Consider the following 17446-nt stretch of genomic DNA (forward strand, 5'->3'; position numbering starts at 1 on the left):
CACAGCTTACATTTACGGCCGCCAGGGTGCACTGGAATTACATCTACATAAACTGTAGCTTCAAGGGGATAGTTTGCAGTAAAAAATGCAGTCAACACGAGATTTAAGTTGTTATCAATTGTAAATTTTCATTATAATTAAAAAAATACTAAAATCCGAACAAAAACAGTTTCACTGTAAAAAGTCGCGCCAAGTCCACGTTCATAAGACTATTAGGAAAAAAAAATTTTTTTTCTTTACAAAAACATACAAAATAAAAATTAAAAATCCAAGTAACCGATATAATTGTTTATGATTTTCGGAAATTAAAAAATTTTATTGTAAATTTAAAAATAAAAAAATTTTTAGAACGTACTTGGTGTGCGTCATTGTGTATTTCAATTTTTTTAAAGTTCGAGTAAATAGATTTTACGAATTTCATCAAAAGTAAAATATTTTGCAACCACGCACACTAAATACGTTCTAAAATTTTTTTTTTAATTTTTAAATTTACAATAAAATTTTTTTTAATTTCCGAAAATCATAAACAATCATATCGGTTACTTGGATTTTTTAATTTTTTTATTTTGTATGTTTTTGTAAAGAAAAAAAAAATTTTTTTTTTCCTAATAGTCTTATGAACGTGGACTTGGCGCGACTTTTTTACAGTGAAACTGTTTTTGTTCGGATACTTCTTTCGCGGCTCACAAAACTTGCCCTGTTGCCACAGCTTTATTAACGTATCCCCTCCTCGGTTAAAGTCTGGTAAATTTTTCATTACTTATTAATAAATATCTCTGAAACTGTGTGGTAATTATCAACTAATTTTTTTTTTTAAATTGTTTAGTTGTTAGTTAACATTACTCTAGTTTTTTAAAAAGATCCTAAGAAAAGTTTCTAAGATATAAAAATGTTTGTAGGTAAACTTTTCGATATCCCGTATACCGTAATGTATAAGAGCGTTCAACACTCAAACTTTGAAATTAAATATCTCGGAAACTAGATGGTCAAATATTCTCAAATTGCGCCAATCGATGCAGAATTATATAGATATTAACCTGCCAAAGTTTAAAAAAAATCCTAAGAAAACGACTCTGGCGAGGGTAATACCTTAAATCAAGAATATAGGTTCTTAGAAGAAAACGAAATTATTGTTATTATTGTTAGTTGAAGAGATTTGTTCTTGGATATATAATTTGATTGTATCAATTACAGATAATACTAATATACTCTTGAAACAAGTGACAATAGTTATCGATAGAAGCCCTTGGTTTCTTAATATTTAAGCCAAGATTACGAGATTCAAGATAAAAAATTCGTGTAGCGCGACCACCGGTTCTCTTCAATGTAAGTTTCTTGATTCAAGATTATTTCTCTTGAGGTTTTCTTTATGTGACTTAACTAATGATTAAATACAGTGTCATGTTATACCAAAAAAATTATGCATAAGACAGCCATTGCGTTAAATTTTCAAATAAGTTTGATGAGGTTCGAAAAAACATCATAATCATACAACGAAATTTAGTACAAAGTGTAAATAAATATACGAGCATAAGTAGAATGCTATATTAACCTGGTTAATTAATTTATCAGCCAGCTAGCTAATCTGCATTAATCGATTAAACTTTACAGCCAATTGTCCAAATTAGTCAGTTAAATTGTTCAAACAGTGAATCGATTAATCAATTAACTGTTTAATTGGTTTAATAGCAAATTTAATAGCTAACTATTTGTAAAGAAAATAATTGTTATCGTATTTTAATTGGTAAAATGTTTATTTACATAGTTACTTGATAGTTTTTTGAATAAAACAATTTTTTTATAATATTAGAAAAAAAGTTCTTATCGTAATTTAAGAACAAGTTTTTTCAATTTTAAATACTATTGTTTTAATTTGAAAACCGTCTTTGTTCAACCCTGGAATTGGTATCGTTGGAATCTAACGAGTGTAAAATTAAAGAAGGCCATTCGGCAGCCGAAATGGAAGTAGATTTCATAATGAATAAAATTAAAAACTACTAGGATTAAATACAAAAAAAAATAAATAACGTTCAATACAGAAAGAGAAGAATTATTGTACTTCAGTACTTTTCAGTCAGTTTATAGACAAAACGACTGTAAAAGTAAAATTTCTTAGAAATGATCCTAAGATGGATATTTTTTGCTTTAGAAAAAAATGTGAGCACATCAATTAAAGCTTATTTTCTCAGCTTTTAGATGCAATTTACAGGAATCGAATAACTCGACACGTTCAAAAGTTATTTGAGGGAGAAGTACTGAAAGTATCAAATTTTCTAAATTTCGGAATTTTTAAATGCTGTAATTTCTAAACTATTTGAGCGATTAAGCTCATATTTGAACTTGACCTTCCTTATAGTCGATAGAATAAGTATGTTGAGTTTCATTGAGATCCCTTAAGAATTGTTGACGCTATCGTCGTGACAAGCCGCGTTATATCGTATATATATATATATATATATATATATATATATATATATATATATATACATATAAACTTTTGAACTATATATATTTTCTGATTCAGCTCGACAAACTAAGTCAGAAAATGGCTAAATTTTTTAAAAGTTGCAGCAGATATGAAATTTGGATTTTGAAAATTTTGATTACAACTAAAAATTATTTTGGATTTAAACTAATTTACGAATTAAAACTCTCAAGTAGTGATTTTGATGTAATTTTGTTCGCTCTAAATTATGAGAACAAATTTTAAGCAGGTAGATTGTCTATAATGAAAGACAATATACAATATTGTTAGATTATAGCTTTCAAATTTTATTGTAAATATTATGATTTTGGATGCTTCATACTTATTTAAAAAGAAAAGTAACTGCTAATATTCATACAAAGAGTTCATTCAATTTTAATGTATGTAATATGAATTCTATATGGGTCATTCCACGAAAAATTACCTAATTTTAAAAATTATCCATTTTTATTCAGCAAATATATTGAGCAAGTTATAAACTTTTTGTATCTAGTACTATAAAATATTATCGTGTGTCACTAGTATTACAAATTTCTGGAGTCTCTGAAACATTTATGAATTTCGAGATAGAAGTTAATATTCGATTCCTTTTATTCCTATTCATTCAAAAATTTTGTTCAACAGTCTACGAAAAAATTTATTTTTTGCAGAATAATAAAAAATGTCGCTCATTAAAAAAAAAATTAGGAAAACGGTTGACCCTAAAGGCCATCCCTGCAACTTCCCGCTAATTCCGTTAATACCTGGCCGCTTTTTTGAGCTCTTCAAGCTCAAAAGTACAATCTGTGTGTTGTTTTAAGCTCTCCGAGCTCAAAAAGATACATTTTCTATGCTTTTGAGCTCTTTGAGCTCCAAAGTCTGATAGAAGTTTCATAGAACACTATTTTTTGAATGTTCATACCGCAATAACTTTTGAATGAATGAACCGATTTTTACGCGGTTGGCGGCATTCTACGCAGTTTTTTAAGCCTCATAAAGAATTTCTAAGTTTCAATTGGTCAAACTAGAAATTTCGGAGTAACTCTGAAAAAACACTTTTTTCGGTTTCCTTTCGTTCACGATATCTCTCGAACGAATCAACCGATTTTGACCGGATTGGCGGCGATCGACGTGGTTTTTCAAGGTTGAGAGCTGATTAGTTTTTGGAATCGATCGGTTGAGCCGTTTTAAAGTTATCCCAAAAAAACCACTTCAGAAAAAAATTTTTTTCCTACTTTTTTTTAGATTTCTCCAAATTTCTCAAAATCTATCGGTCCGAATCGATTCAAATTAACAAGAAATCTAAGTTTGGCGAAGCCCTTTTGAATGGCACCAACCGCGATGAAATCGGTTCAACCGTTCAAAAGTTATAAGAGGTTTGCATACTTACACACACATACATACAGACATAGTGACACCCTCGCGGGAATAGTCAGGAAAGCTTCCTAGGACCTCAAAACGTCGAGATCTGATGAAAACTCGATTTTCGAAAAACGGGGTAAAACCAATAACTTCCCGATTTTTGAAAATTTTCAATTTTCTTAGCGGGAAGTTAAAAATCAAAATTTCAGTTTAAAACCTAAATGAAATAATAATGAAAAAGGATATAATATTCTTATTTTATAATTTAATTTATGAAACTACACTCAAAGATAAAAAATGACCGCAATATTTTGTCGTTTATGGTAAATTGATCAGAAGTTATGAATTTTTTAAAACTTATTTTTCTGCTACTTCTTCGATATTTTTGAAAATTTATAACTTATAAATATTGAAAAATTAAAGGCTAAAAATTTACCGGTAAGCTTTTTTCAATGCATCCAAAATCATGTGGAAAAATGAACTAAAAAAAAAATATAATTTTAAAAATTAGGTGATTTCGTCTAATGATCATCATATATTGAAACTGCCCCGTGCGTTAACACTCGCGAGAAAGTTTTATTGTGGCTTCATCTGTCTTAGTCAATGTGTAAATACGAACATCTAGAATGTGTGAATAAAAAATGATGAAAGTTGAAAATGGTCACAGTAATGTAAGAAATTGAACGTTATTAAACATTGAGTATGTGACTGCATGCTCTAGAGGAAAATGTTAAATCTACAAAGATATAATTTGTACAATAAGCTCATCATTAATTACTTTAAATTGATTTTAAAATGTTAACCCTTCAGCACTCTCGCAAAACGATTTACTATCATTACTCGCGCGATGAGAAAAACTCTCACGCCTTTTGTGGAAGCGCACGCATGCTTATAGCCCTTTTAGGGGGCGTCCATTAATTACGTGAGGTGTTCTAAGGGGGGAGTGGATCAAGCTAAATCTTACCAAATCTCACTTAGGGGGGAAGGGGGATCTTAACAAATATCACGTAATTTTTTCTCTAGCAGAAAACAGTGTAAAATTGCGTGAAATAGTATTTCTATAATAAAATATGGCCAAATTTGACACAATAGTGTTTTCTCATCTCCGGGCGGAAAGCGTCAATTTTCCTCCCGCTGCGCTAAACGAAAATGCCGCTTTCCGCCTCCGTCGAGGAGAAAAATAGTATACACACCACGGGCAGTAAATAAGAAAGCCTCAGATCACATGTTTATTGACCTCGGCTTCGCCTCGGACAACAATTACATGTGATCTGAGACATTTCTTATTTTACTGCCCTAGATGTGTAATATACTATTGTCGTATTCGTCTGAACCCTGCAGAGCAGCAAAGTAGCGCTCGATTGTTTAATTTGATTATTGATCGATTGGTTCACTAATTTTTTAGGTAGATTACTTTAGAAATCTATCGGTGGTAGCCGGTCTCATGTCGTAATTTTAATATAATTTTGTCATAATATGTTTAATTATCTTCAATTTAAGCTATTGTTCGTCGACCTTTAATACTTTTTTCAATTTATTTCGTAGTTAAGAAAATTCAAAAAAAATCAAAAATAAATTAAATTTTAGCTTTTATCATCAAATGACTTTTATCTGTAAAAAATCTGATTTTTTAGGTAGATGTCTTTAAATATCTATTTTCTATAGTCAATCTCATGTCGTTATTTGCAAAAATATAATAGAAAATAAATTTTAGGACATTACGGCCTTTTAATAACGTGTTTTTTTCAATATTCAAACAAGAAATCTACCTATCCATGTCGGGTGTAGCCGAATGGCGCTTTTTTTACACGCTTTATATTAGCTTCACTTGTATGTCAGTTTGTTTGTTTGTCAGTTTGTCAGTATGTCAGTAACTTTACGTGGGTAATCTGCGCGCCTGCGGCCTTCCTTGGTTCTGGTAGCCGTTTCTCAGGCTCCCTCTCCGAAATCGAACTCTGATTCCCCGTATTTATAATATTTATAAATAATTATTTTTTATTAGCTTCACTTGTATGTCAGTATGTCAGTATGTCAGTATGTAACTCTCCGTGGGTAATTTGCGCGCCTGAATATTTTTGATAATCAACAAATAATAGTTTAAAAACTAAAAATCACGCTTTTATAAATAAACCAAACTAAAAAGTAAAAAATAAATAATAGTTTAAAAACTAAAAAACACGCTTTTTATAGAAAACCAAACTAAAAATAGAAAATAAATTTAAATTAAGAATAGTGTTAAAAATTTCAATAAATATAAATTAATAATAGTGTAAATAAAAAAAAGTATTTTATTTTAAAACAAGAGTGAGGTGCTTTTTAAGATATTATCAAATGATAATCACTCTACTCATATCTGTCAATAAAATATTTATAACTATTGACACCATGCACCTCACGCTTTTTTAAAATAAAATACATTTTTTTTATTTACACTATTATTAATTTATATTTATTGAAATTTTTAACACTATTCTTAATTTAAATTTATTTTCTATTTTTTAGTTTGGTTTTCTATAAAAAGCGTGTTTTTAGTTTTTTTAAACTATTATTTATTTTCTCAATAATCCAACACGTTTACAGCCAAAACATAAATTTTGAAGAATCTCGCGTGAGATTAGGGGAGGGGGAGGGAGTTGGGGAAAATCTTATGAAATCTTATCAAGGGGGGAGGGGGGGTCAAAAAATTTTCAAAAATGCCTCACGTAATTTATGGACGCCCCCTTAATTTAAAAAATCTCAAACAAGATAAATTTTTTAAAACAAAAAAAAAATTGACTTATTTAAAAATAATATTTAATAATAATACATCCAAACACAAATGCACTCTTACGGGAACCTCCGAACTGTACCGATCAGACCCAATTTTTTAAATTCTGACCCCCCTAATTTACTATTGCGATGAGAAAATATCTCACAGAGTTAATAAAATTTATTTTATTCTTTTATGGTATAGAACAATTAAAATAATAATATTGCAATCTGAAATAATATTAATTTTTTGGGAGATAGAAAAAAAATCATCACAGTCATTCCATTTGAAATTTAAAAGAAAATTTGAGTTATTGATGAGCGTGAGAGAAAATCTCATAGCGAGAGTGCTGAATGGTTAAGAAAAAGTAGCTATTACTAATCAATAAGTTATTGTTATTATTTAGTGTGTACAAGAATATCAGAGTATAAGCTCAATCAAGCTATTTCAGTCATAGTTTGCTATGTAAAGAAAATATGAATGTCATATCAATTTTTATTTAATTTTTTTATGTAACTATGATATGAAATCATAATTGATTAGGCCAGGTCAGAAATTTTTCTACAGAAGCTACCATCTTATTCATTAAAACTGATACTTTGTTCTTATATCTAATATTTACATTGAAGATTCAAATTTTATGCTCATACGATAATTAAAGCGCTATACAAGGCAAACTAATAATTTAAAATTAATTATGAATTTATTGAATATAGTTTTTAAATTAAAACTGGCATTCGATTTGTCTGAAGCCAAAAAAAAAGAAAGTAGACATGTTATAATATAACATTTATCTGCTAAATACTTACAAGTTTTAATTACATTTTTTTATAATGCTTCCTTATCATAAAATATTAAACTTTAACACTTTTAATATTAATATTCAGTACCTTAGAAAGATTTCTATCTTACAAGGATTTTTCACTAATTCATTTATTTTTCGTTAAAATAATATGAGAAATGCAAAAAAAAAGTGCGCACTGTGACAAATTATCACAATTTAAGCATAAATATTTTGAAAATATATTTTTTTTCAATTTAATATCAATTTCAATGTAAAAATAGAAATTATGATTTTCACTTATGTCAAATGTATTTAATTATTTTGTTTTTATAAAAATTTATAATTTTATAAAATATATATGTTTACAGAATAATAATATTCATCATTTTATTGCTTATAACCAAAACTTTCTATCCACTTTAATCCTTCTATTGTTGTTGTTTCGGGTTTGTATTCTAAACCTATGTAATCACTGTATCCAATATCTTCTATCACTGAGAAAATATATTTATAATCCAACTCTCCCTCTGTATTAGGCTCATTTCTGTGAGGTACTTGCGCAATTTGTATGTGTCCTAAAAATGTAATTATAAATAAATATATTATGGATTATGATTACTATACTTGGTGATTTTTTGAAAGTAGGATTCACAATATTTGAACCCATATAAATTATATGTAAAATTTTTATTTAAAAATCGCATTTTTTTATTAAGTTTATCGAGAATAGAATAATTTAAAAAGAAAATATTTTTAAAAAATGTAAAAATTTACTATTTTAGGAAATTTTATCTTTGTAAATTATTTTTTCCTATGTGTAGAAATAGAAAATATTTAAGACCCTACTTCTAAACAATTGAACTGTTTTGAAATACACTGTCTTTAATAAAAAAAAAAAAGGCCATTCGGCAGCCGAAATGGAAGTAGATTTCATGATGAATAATAAAAATACTACTAGGGTTGCATACGAAAAAAAAAAAAAAATAAATTTCTGTCTGATTAAACAACAATGACGTCAAAACGAATGCAAAAGTCAAATTTCATTAAATCTGTCTGAGAAAGTAGGTGATTTTTGGCCTAGACTGATAATGAGGTACACAAATTAAAGCTTATTTAATAAGCTTTCAGATACCATTTATAGAATTTTTATAAGATATCGCGTTCAATTGTAATTGCACCAAAATACGGTAAAAGTGAAAATTTTTGCGATTTTCGAAAATTTTTGAATTGATATTATTCCTAAACTATTTAATTTGGAGAAATAAATAAGTACACAAATTGAAGCTTATTAAATAAGCTTTCAAATGCAATTTACAGAAATCCGATAGGATGTTGCGTTCCATTGTTATTGCACGGAAATAAGGTAAAAGTGAAAATTTTTTGCGATTTTTGAAAATTTTTGAATTGCTCTCACTTCTAAACTAATCGACAGATTTGGCTCATCTTAGAACTTAACCTCGGAAATCGTCCTAAGAATAAGTATGTTACGTTTTATTGAGATCCGTATAGAATTACGAGAGTTAGAGAAGAGACAATGCCGATTATATCATATATATATATATATATATATATATATATATATAAACTTTTGAACCATATGCATTTTCTGAATCCGCTTGACGAGCTGAGTCGAAATATAGCAAAATTTTTCAAAAGTTCCGTCATGAGGACCAATGCAATAGTTAGATTTCTATGAAATCTACTAATTACAAATCTTAAACAAAAATGAAGTAGTAAAATTTACAAATCGTTTTGCATGAAACTTGATAAAATTATAGTTTTTTAAATAATCTTGTTTTTCAAAGTTGTGTTTTGAAAATTAATTACCAATATATTGAGAATAATTCTTCAGAACATTTGTAATATTTCCTTTAATATGTTGAAGATGGAAAATATCACACATTATTTTCAAATGTGGACTGTTAATTTTTTTGACAACTTCAATACCTAGTTCGAGATAAATATTAAATTAATAAGTTACATATAATTAGTTTAGTTAAAATAAACTGTCTTTACCTTTATCAAAACAATTTAAATAATAATTTGGCACCGAGTAAGGGTTTATAGGTTCAATAATACCAATAATTCCTTCTTTCTGAAATTTATCAACAGCATAACGTAAGTTGGACTCATAAACTGCATCATTTGCTGCTGTCGGATTTTCAACAATTCCTGCCATAACGTGAATTCTAAATAAGATATGAAAATTTAGTCAAAATTCGTAATTTTTAAATATCTATGAATAGGTTTTTACCAACTTTTTGCAATTCAATGCTTTGGCATAATCAATAGTAAGTGTTATACTATTTTTAAATTTATCTTCATCACCGGGTATAGCAGCAAAACCTAGCTCGCCTTTAGTAACATCTCCTAGAATTTAACAACTTATTATTTGTTATCCGGACGAATTATTAAATACAATTAATTATTTAATCATAATAGTTCTAACATTTACCAGTGAAAATATTTATCAAAACTTGATCAATATCAGCATCATTTTTAGCTTTTTGAACTTGTTGAACAGTATATCCAAAAGGAAATCCACTTTCTACTGCAAGAAACCCTGATTCTTTGGCTAATCGATAACGAGTCATCAAATTCGGAGATTCAGTGAACATAAAACTAAGGTTTGCAGCTAACTTAAATGCCATTTTTAAATACTCTTCTCGTCTATAGAAAAAAAAAGGCTTATTTAAAAAAATAATCGATGTTTATTAGTCGTGTTACTTTATAAAACTATTATTACATTATTTTTTATTATACGATAATAAATATCTTAGCCCCTCTAGATTCAAGTAAAAACTTATCATTTGACTTTCAATGTTTTCTCAGTGATAAATAATTTAAAATTCTGTTTATCAAGAATATAAGATATGATTGTTTACAATATAACGTATATTATATAAGTAATCACTTATTGAATGTTGACTGGAGGGAAGTAAGCGTGGTTACCTAACTGTAAATAAATAATAGTTTAAAAAAACTAAAAACACGCTTTTTATAGAAAACCAAACTAAAAAATAGAAAATAAATTTAAATTAAGAATAGTGTTAAAAATTTCAATAAATATAAATTAATAATAGTGTAAATAAAAAAAATGTATTTTATTTTAAAAAAAGCGTGAGGTGCATGGTGTCAATAGTTATAAATATTTTATTGACAGATATGAGTAGAGTGAGTATCATTTTGATAATATCTTAAAAAGCACCCCACGCTATTTTTAAAATAAAATACATTTTTTTTTTATTTACACTATTATTAATTTATATTTATTGAAATTTTTAACACTATTCTTAATTTAAATTTATTTTATTTTTAGTTTGGTTTTCTATAAAAAGCGTGTTTTTAGTTTTTAAACTATTATTTATTTTTACTTTTTAGTTTGGTTTATTTATAAAAGCGTGATTTTTAGTTTTTAAACTATTATTTGTTGATTATCAAAAATATTCAGGCGCGCAAATTACCCACGGAGAGTTACATACTGACATACTGACATACTGACATACAAGTGAAGCTAATAAAAAATAATTATTTATAAATATTATAAATACGGGGAGTTCGATTTCGGAGAGGGAGCCTGAGAAACGGCTACCAGAACCAAGGAAGGCCGCAGGCGCGCAGATTACCCACGGAGAGTTACTGACATACTGACAAACTGACATACAAGTGAAGCTAATATAAAGCGTGTAAAAAAAGGATTTTATAGCTAGAAAAGAAAAACGAGGAAACTTCTGAGTAAAAAATCAACAACTACTGCTGATGATGTATTCTTCTCTTGATAATAAACAGATTGACATCTATTACAATGATCAAATTAAGATATTCTAAAATTAAATTCTTTTAAATTCTAACTTTAAATCCCAAATTTTAAATTCAAATCCAAAGTCCGAGATTTATCATTTATCATTTATCGTTCATCAACTATTATCCTAATTAAAAATTTTATTCTCCTTTATTTACTTCACTCTTATTTATTTTTAAGCGATATTAGTTGATTTCATTATTCTTATCTTCAAATTGTATGTTATGTTTAAATAGTTATATTTCTAAACTTGTCAATTTATTTATATAGATCTGTTTATATTGCTACATGTACTTTTTATCTGCTATTTTTGTACCATTTGCCATTCGGCTAGTGCCTTGGCATTTAAATTAAATAAATAAATAAATAAATAAAATTCAGTGGCACACATTAAAAAAAGATTTTCTTGAATAAATAAAATTATTGAAGAAGACCGAAGTTGTTTTGGATCAAGAAGAAATTTTATTGCAATAGAAAAATTTCATTTCATCCAAGATAATTTTCATCTTTCTCAACATTTTCTTCCCCATTTTGTTCATATTTGTGCTAACGTTATAAATATTATCTTAAATGGTCCCAAACAATTAATGAGAATTTCATGAATTTTTTGTTATTTTATAATAAAAGGTTAATTAAATTCTAAAAATTTTAACAAAATATATTTTGCTATGCATATAGAATTAAATTAAAGGCACAATTAAATAAAATTAATGTACAACGATTTAAAGTAATTAGAAGAATGAAAAATTTATAGTAATCGTTAGGATGGGAACTGTTGCCAAGGAGTGTCAACTTTTTTCGGCTTAGCCCTCATTCTCAACCATGTGATAATGAACTTTGTTTTAATAAATTAAACATAACTTCATTGTTGAATTTTCGATTAGCATCAAACTGAAAATCTAATAACAATGTTAATAATATAGCATTAGCTGATTACAATAAAACTATAGTCCTAGATAAAGAAATCTAACATTAAAAATGAAAAAAAAATAATATAATATATTTTTAAAAACTTAACAAGTACATTTGTAAAACAAATTATTTATTAGTTATAAAACAAAATCTTGTACAAAAAAATGATTTTTTTTATTTCCCGTATTTGATATGTTAACAATTATACTCTTTATCACCACCACAACTATTTACTCTACAATTATATCTAATTTTTGTTCCCTATTCCTTTCAATTTCTAACTATGTTATATTTACCATAAAAAATTATATAAATTGTCAATATATGTTCTTAATACAATAGCAAAGAAGCGATTCCTTTGGACGTAATTTATTTATTTATTAATGACTCCAAGTATTCTAAAATTATTAAAACTTTTTTTCCCCCAATAAATACTTTAGATATTTATCTTTCATAATATATCTTGTTTAATAAAAAAAAAAAAATCATTAGTTAAAATTATGTTATAAATAAAAAATAAAACCATATTGACAGATCTGGAGGTAGATTGGATGCAATATAATTATGATATCGTTAATATTACTTAATTCTTAACCATCATCATAAATTAAAACTTGTTCATCAAATTAATGAATCTTTGAAATCATCAACTCTCCTGTACTTTGATTAAACTGTCCCACTAATATCTATTTTAGATCAATAATTAATTTAAATTAATTGACAATCAACAACATATTTTTTTATAAGACTTAGTGATCTACTACAGCGGGTTGAATAATCATTAATAAAAAGAATTTTAAACTAAAGTTCGAAGATTATCACAATAAGGTATTAAATTTTTATGTTGAGGATATATGAGCGTGACAACAATTTTCGATTTAAGGGGGACTCAAAATTTTTTTCCGTATAGAATTTGCTTTAATTAATGTACTGTCAAAATTTCACAATAAATAACTGTTTATACTTTGAAAATGGGAAGTTGTGATCATAAATTAACAAATGAATCATTACATACTAAATTGACTAATAGTTGGAATCGGTCCCTTTAAATTTGAACGAAATTTGGTCAAAAGTTTTCTTTCATCATAAAATGAATAATTGCTGAAGATTTGTTTTTTCAACTTTATTTTATAAATATCACGAAAACTATTGTAGATACAGAAATAAATTTTATTTGTTTCAAAGAGAATACTTGGAATTGTAGAAAAAATAATAGAAAATTTTTAGAATTTTGAATGTTTAAAAATCGTCAAAATTGGCGTTCGAAATTAAATTTTGGATTCAAATTTTTTAATATAATATATTTTATTATTAAATTGAAAATTATATATTATTTAAATGATCTTAAGATATTCTGAAATTTTCAAAGAAGTGTTTTTTTTTTTTTTTTTTTTAATTTCAAAAATGTGAATTTTTGAGTTTTGGCCCCAAAATCGTCCTAACTTATTCGTAGTCATCAAAATTCACAATTTTTGCACGCTCTCGCTCATAGGCCCTTAATAAACTGAAAGGATAAATTTCTGAGAATCACTTTTTTGATCTCTCAAGTCTGTATAAACTCTTGATTAAAAAGTAAAAACTAAAATTTTCCTGATAGTTAAAAATTTTAAGAATCGAATTTTAATTCGCACTAATAAAAAAATCTTTTACTTTTTTACATTCAAAGGTGTTCTCTCTCCTAAATATTTATACACTCGATATTCACTATCCACTATAATAATTGTTTATTTAGAAATTTTCAATACTGTTTAAAGTTTACTTTTTATATTGCTACCTAAAAATGGTGATACAATCGTCGATACTCTTTCAGGATTATTATTATGCAGATCATGATTTCCTTCAACAACTTTGAAAATCCAAGTGGCTGGAACAAGTTTTTTAAAAAATTCTAAATTCTTAAGATTGTCTTGTGATAAGTGAAACCAAGATTCACTAGATATAATGATCATTGTTGGTACTTTAAGAAATTTCGTCAATTCAATGTATTGATCTCGATTAAAATTAGGAAAACACATTTGCTTCATTCTAATATCGCGATTATATTGGTACTTATCACCAATTTGAGTGACCGCTCGATCAAACAATGCCTGAGCAGCTTCTCTATTCAATGGAAATTGACGTCGATTTTGCAAAGCATCTAATACCTGATCTTTTGTGTACAAACGAGCCGGTAATTTTTTGTGTAAATCTGATAAAGTTGCTTCGTAAGTTTGTTTGATTCTTGGTAGCAAAAATTTATCATTAAGAACTCGCGGCAACAAGGCATCGAAACTTATAATTCTCTCCAGTATGTCTGGGAATAATATACTGAAAATTATCCCTAATTGTCCTCCAAAACTATGACCAATGTATAAACATTTTTTCCAATTCAACTCATCTAATGCGTATTTGATAGCAAGAATAAAATTGAAAAAGTCTAAATTCATTCCTGCTGGAAAGTGACTAGACAACCCATGGCCCGGTAAATCTATTGCAACAAAGTAATAATTATCTGGTAATAATTGAATAAGTCTAGTGAATGATCCAGCGTTATCCAAAGTTCCGTGAACTACTAGAACACATTTATTCTCAGGCGATCCCCAAGCTTTGGCTGATATTTGACCCCAAGGCATTTTCAGTTCCAATTCTGTACATTTTTTGCCCATTTTTATTCTAAAAAATTTTAATATTTTTATTTAAAGTTAGATTTATCGCAATAAGGTAAAAGCACCAACAAATGACAGGAGTCTAATTTTTGAACTCTATAAAAAAATAAAAAAGATTTTTACGATCAATTTCTTACCATATGTTTATTAATATTTCTATTTAAACTTAAAAAATTTTTTTTGTGAGATACAAAGAAAAAATTATAAAAAAATTATGAGATTATTTTTAAAATATCCGAAAAAATGGACAGTGAAAATATTAAAAATTTTTTTTATCCAACTTTAAAAAATATGCAAAATTTGTACCTGTACAGTAAAATACTGTCTTGAAGTGTTTAGATAATTTAATGTTTGTAAAAAATATTAAATATTCACTGATAAAAAAAAGGTTATTTAAATTTATTAAAATAACTCTTAAGGATAAAATTTCTTAAACTATTTTGGTTTGTCAAGCACTCTTTTAAACAGCTCATTTTTAATTATTTTTTCATCTATTCACATTCTATTTTTTTTTTTATGAATAAATAAAGAATGAAAAATCAACAATATCAGACATTTACAATTAAGTTAATGATTATTAATTTTAAAATAATGGGTGTCAATAGTTGTGAGATAAAACTTAAGCTGGATGTTAATTTGAAATGTGTTTAAGAAAATTGTAATTCTAGCCACGTATCTTACAGTGTCGATAATTGATGCTTTTACCTTATGTTAAATTATTGAATACTAACGGTTAGAAATTCAGAGAACAATAAATAACAAATAATTCAATGAAATTTCACTTGTTTACTATGGCTTAGTTCGATGGGAATTCTCATAAAAACTAAATTTATAATTACAAAATAATTTATAGTAAAATTTTATATTATTTTTTCACCTTCACTTAAGTTAATTGTTGGTGAATTTATATGAACTTATAAAATAAATTACTTCTTATTCCAAAACAGTATTATCATGCAAAAAATGAAAGTCCATCGGTCAGTTTGACACTAAGTAAGTTGTTTGCTCTATTAATTGTTATAGAATTTTAGACTTGTAACAATTCACTCGACTAAGAACATGGTTTACTCACAAAGTGTGGTTATTTCACAAACTATAATGTTGCCTCACTGTCTTCACTGTCGGGTGGCAAAGTCAATTCCGATTTTACTTTAGAATCAACTCAATAACTATATATTGGCATCAAAATGACGGCAGTTACACATCTTTACTCCAAATTACTATGGAGGGTAGAAGTAAGGAGGACCATCTCAGTGTATTAAGGAAGTCCTTTCGCTCCAGTTGAGTCATAACAACTGTAGTAGTAAATTTTCAATAAATTAAGGTAGTACCCTCGCGACTTCCGTCGTCAAAAGTTTGTGCTAGAGTGTATGGTACATATACTTTAGAGTCATTATTGACAAGCCTAAAACTTTTTGCTGTTTATGTACTTATTTTAGCCAATCACAAACGAGAAACTGATCGTTTGAAAAGTTTGGAAACACTGCGTGAGCGTTGAGATATTTTATAGTGGTTATACTGTAGTGTTTTGGACTAACTGTAGATTAACCTCTGTTTTGACACATGCGTTTATTTATTTATTTACATACATTTATTCGGAAATATAATTACAATGTCTGAAAAATTGACTTATAAAGGACGATTCATAAAAAAAGTCCTTGAAAAACGACAGAAATCACTAGCAAATATGCAAATAACAAATAGAAAAAAAATAATTGACAATATTGTTTTGTTTTTTCAGAAAAATCAGTAATTGAATTTTTTATGTTGATGTATTTACGGATTTTAAATTTTAGTATTTTTTTTATTATTTCATCTGACTATTATTTTATAACTTATGAAAGATTAATATATATTATTATATTCAACTTATTAACTTTTGAATTTTTATAAATATAGAAAAATACTTATTTTCATAAAATAATCATTGTTACTTTTTTTAAATAAATAAAATTAATAACTATAATGTTACACTTAAAGTAAATTAAACTTTTCAAATTTTTCAGCGCATGCGCGTCTCATATTTTTTTCGCGGCTCACAAAACTTGCGTTGTTGCCACAGTTTTATTAACGTATCCCCTCCTCGGCTAAAGTCTGGTAAATTTTTCATTACTTATTAATAAATATCTCTGAAACTGTGTGGTAATTATCAATGAAATTATTTTTAAAAAATTGTTTAGTTGTTAGTTAACGTTACTCTAGTTTTTTAAAAGAATCCTAAGAAAAGTTTCTGAGATATAAAAATGTTTGTAGGTAAACTTTTCGATATCCCGTATACCGCAATGTAAAAGAGCGTTCAAAACTCAAACTTTGAAATTAAATATCTCTGAAACTAAATGGTCAAAAATTTTCAAATTGCGCCAATCGACGCAGAATTATATGAATATTAATCTGCCGAAGTTAAAAAAAAATCCTAAGAAAACGACTCTGGCGAGGGTACTACCTTAAAATACAAAACCCATAAAAATTCCTAAAATTAAAAAATAAATAGTATATGAGGCATTAATCGTTGAAATTTTGAAAATTAAAAAAAAAAATAGTTAAATACAAAAATTAATTTGACTGTTGTAAATCAGCTGTTAGTAACCTGTCCGTGATTTGGCAACGCTTTATTTCGATTGTTTACATTTTTATTTGCACAATATAACCTTAACCGTGTTTAACTTTTTGCAGTCAGTGTAAATAAATAAATTAATTAAAAATGTTTAGTCACAAAACCATAACATTC

General features: G+C 27.0%; 2 protein-coding genes across 6 annotated transcripts; both read right to left on the reverse strand.

The window, feature by feature from the left end:
* Positions 1 to 7744: 7744 nt before the first annotated feature.
* Positions 7745 to 15995, reverse strand: LOC123262832 (putative hydroxypyruvate isomerase). Of its 3 annotated transcripts, none has more exons than XM_044725303.1 (6): positions 15791 to 15995; positions 9815 to 10029; positions 9618 to 9729; positions 9376 to 9548; positions 9187 to 9306; positions 7745 to 7934 (listed from the first exon to the last, which is right to left on the reverse strand). In XM_044725303.1, the coding sequence occupies exons 2-6, from the start codon at positions 10008 to 10010 to the stop codon at positions 7747 to 7749; spliced, it is 789 nt and encodes a 262-aa protein (XP_044581238.1). In that variant the 5' UTR covers positions 10011 to 10029; positions 15791 to 15995; the 3' UTR covers positions 7745 to 7746. The 3 variants fall into 3 exon arrangements, with proteins under 3 accessions (XP_044581238.1, XP_044581236.1, XP_044581237.1); XM_044725301.1 differs by lacking the exon at positions 15791 to 15995 and adding an exon at positions 10106 to 10315; XM_044725302.1 differs by lacking the exon at positions 15791 to 15995 and having other exon boundaries at positions 9815 to 10097.
* LOC123262829 (serine hydrolase-like protein) lies at positions 13418 to 15784 on the reverse strand. Of its 3 annotated transcripts, none has more exons than XM_044725297.1 (3): positions 15649 to 15784; positions 15450 to 15541; positions 13418 to 14725 (listed from the first exon to the last, which is right to left on the reverse strand). In XM_044725297.1, exon 3 carries the CDS (start codon positions 14716 to 14718, stop codon positions 13822 to 13824), a length of 897 nt encoding a protein of 298 aa, XP_044581232.1. In that variant the 5' UTR covers positions 14719 to 14725; positions 15450 to 15541; positions 15649 to 15784; the 3' UTR covers positions 13418 to 13821. The 3 variants fall into 3 exon arrangements, with proteins under 3 accessions (XP_044581232.1, XP_044581230.1, XP_044581231.1); XM_044725295.1 differs by having other exon boundaries at positions 15596 to 15784; XM_044725296.1 differs by lacking the exon at positions 15450 to 15541 and having other exon boundaries at positions 15596 to 15784.
* Positions 15996 to 17446: the final 1451 nt, after the last annotated feature.

The sequence above is a fragment of the Cotesia glomerata genome, linkage group LG4, assembly GCF_020080835.1.
Source record: "Cotesia glomerata isolate CgM1 linkage group LG4, MPM_Cglom_v2.3, whole genome shotgun sequence".
NCBI classification, from domain to species: Eukaryota; Metazoa; Arthropoda; class Insecta; order Hymenoptera; family Braconidae; genus Cotesia; species Cotesia glomerata.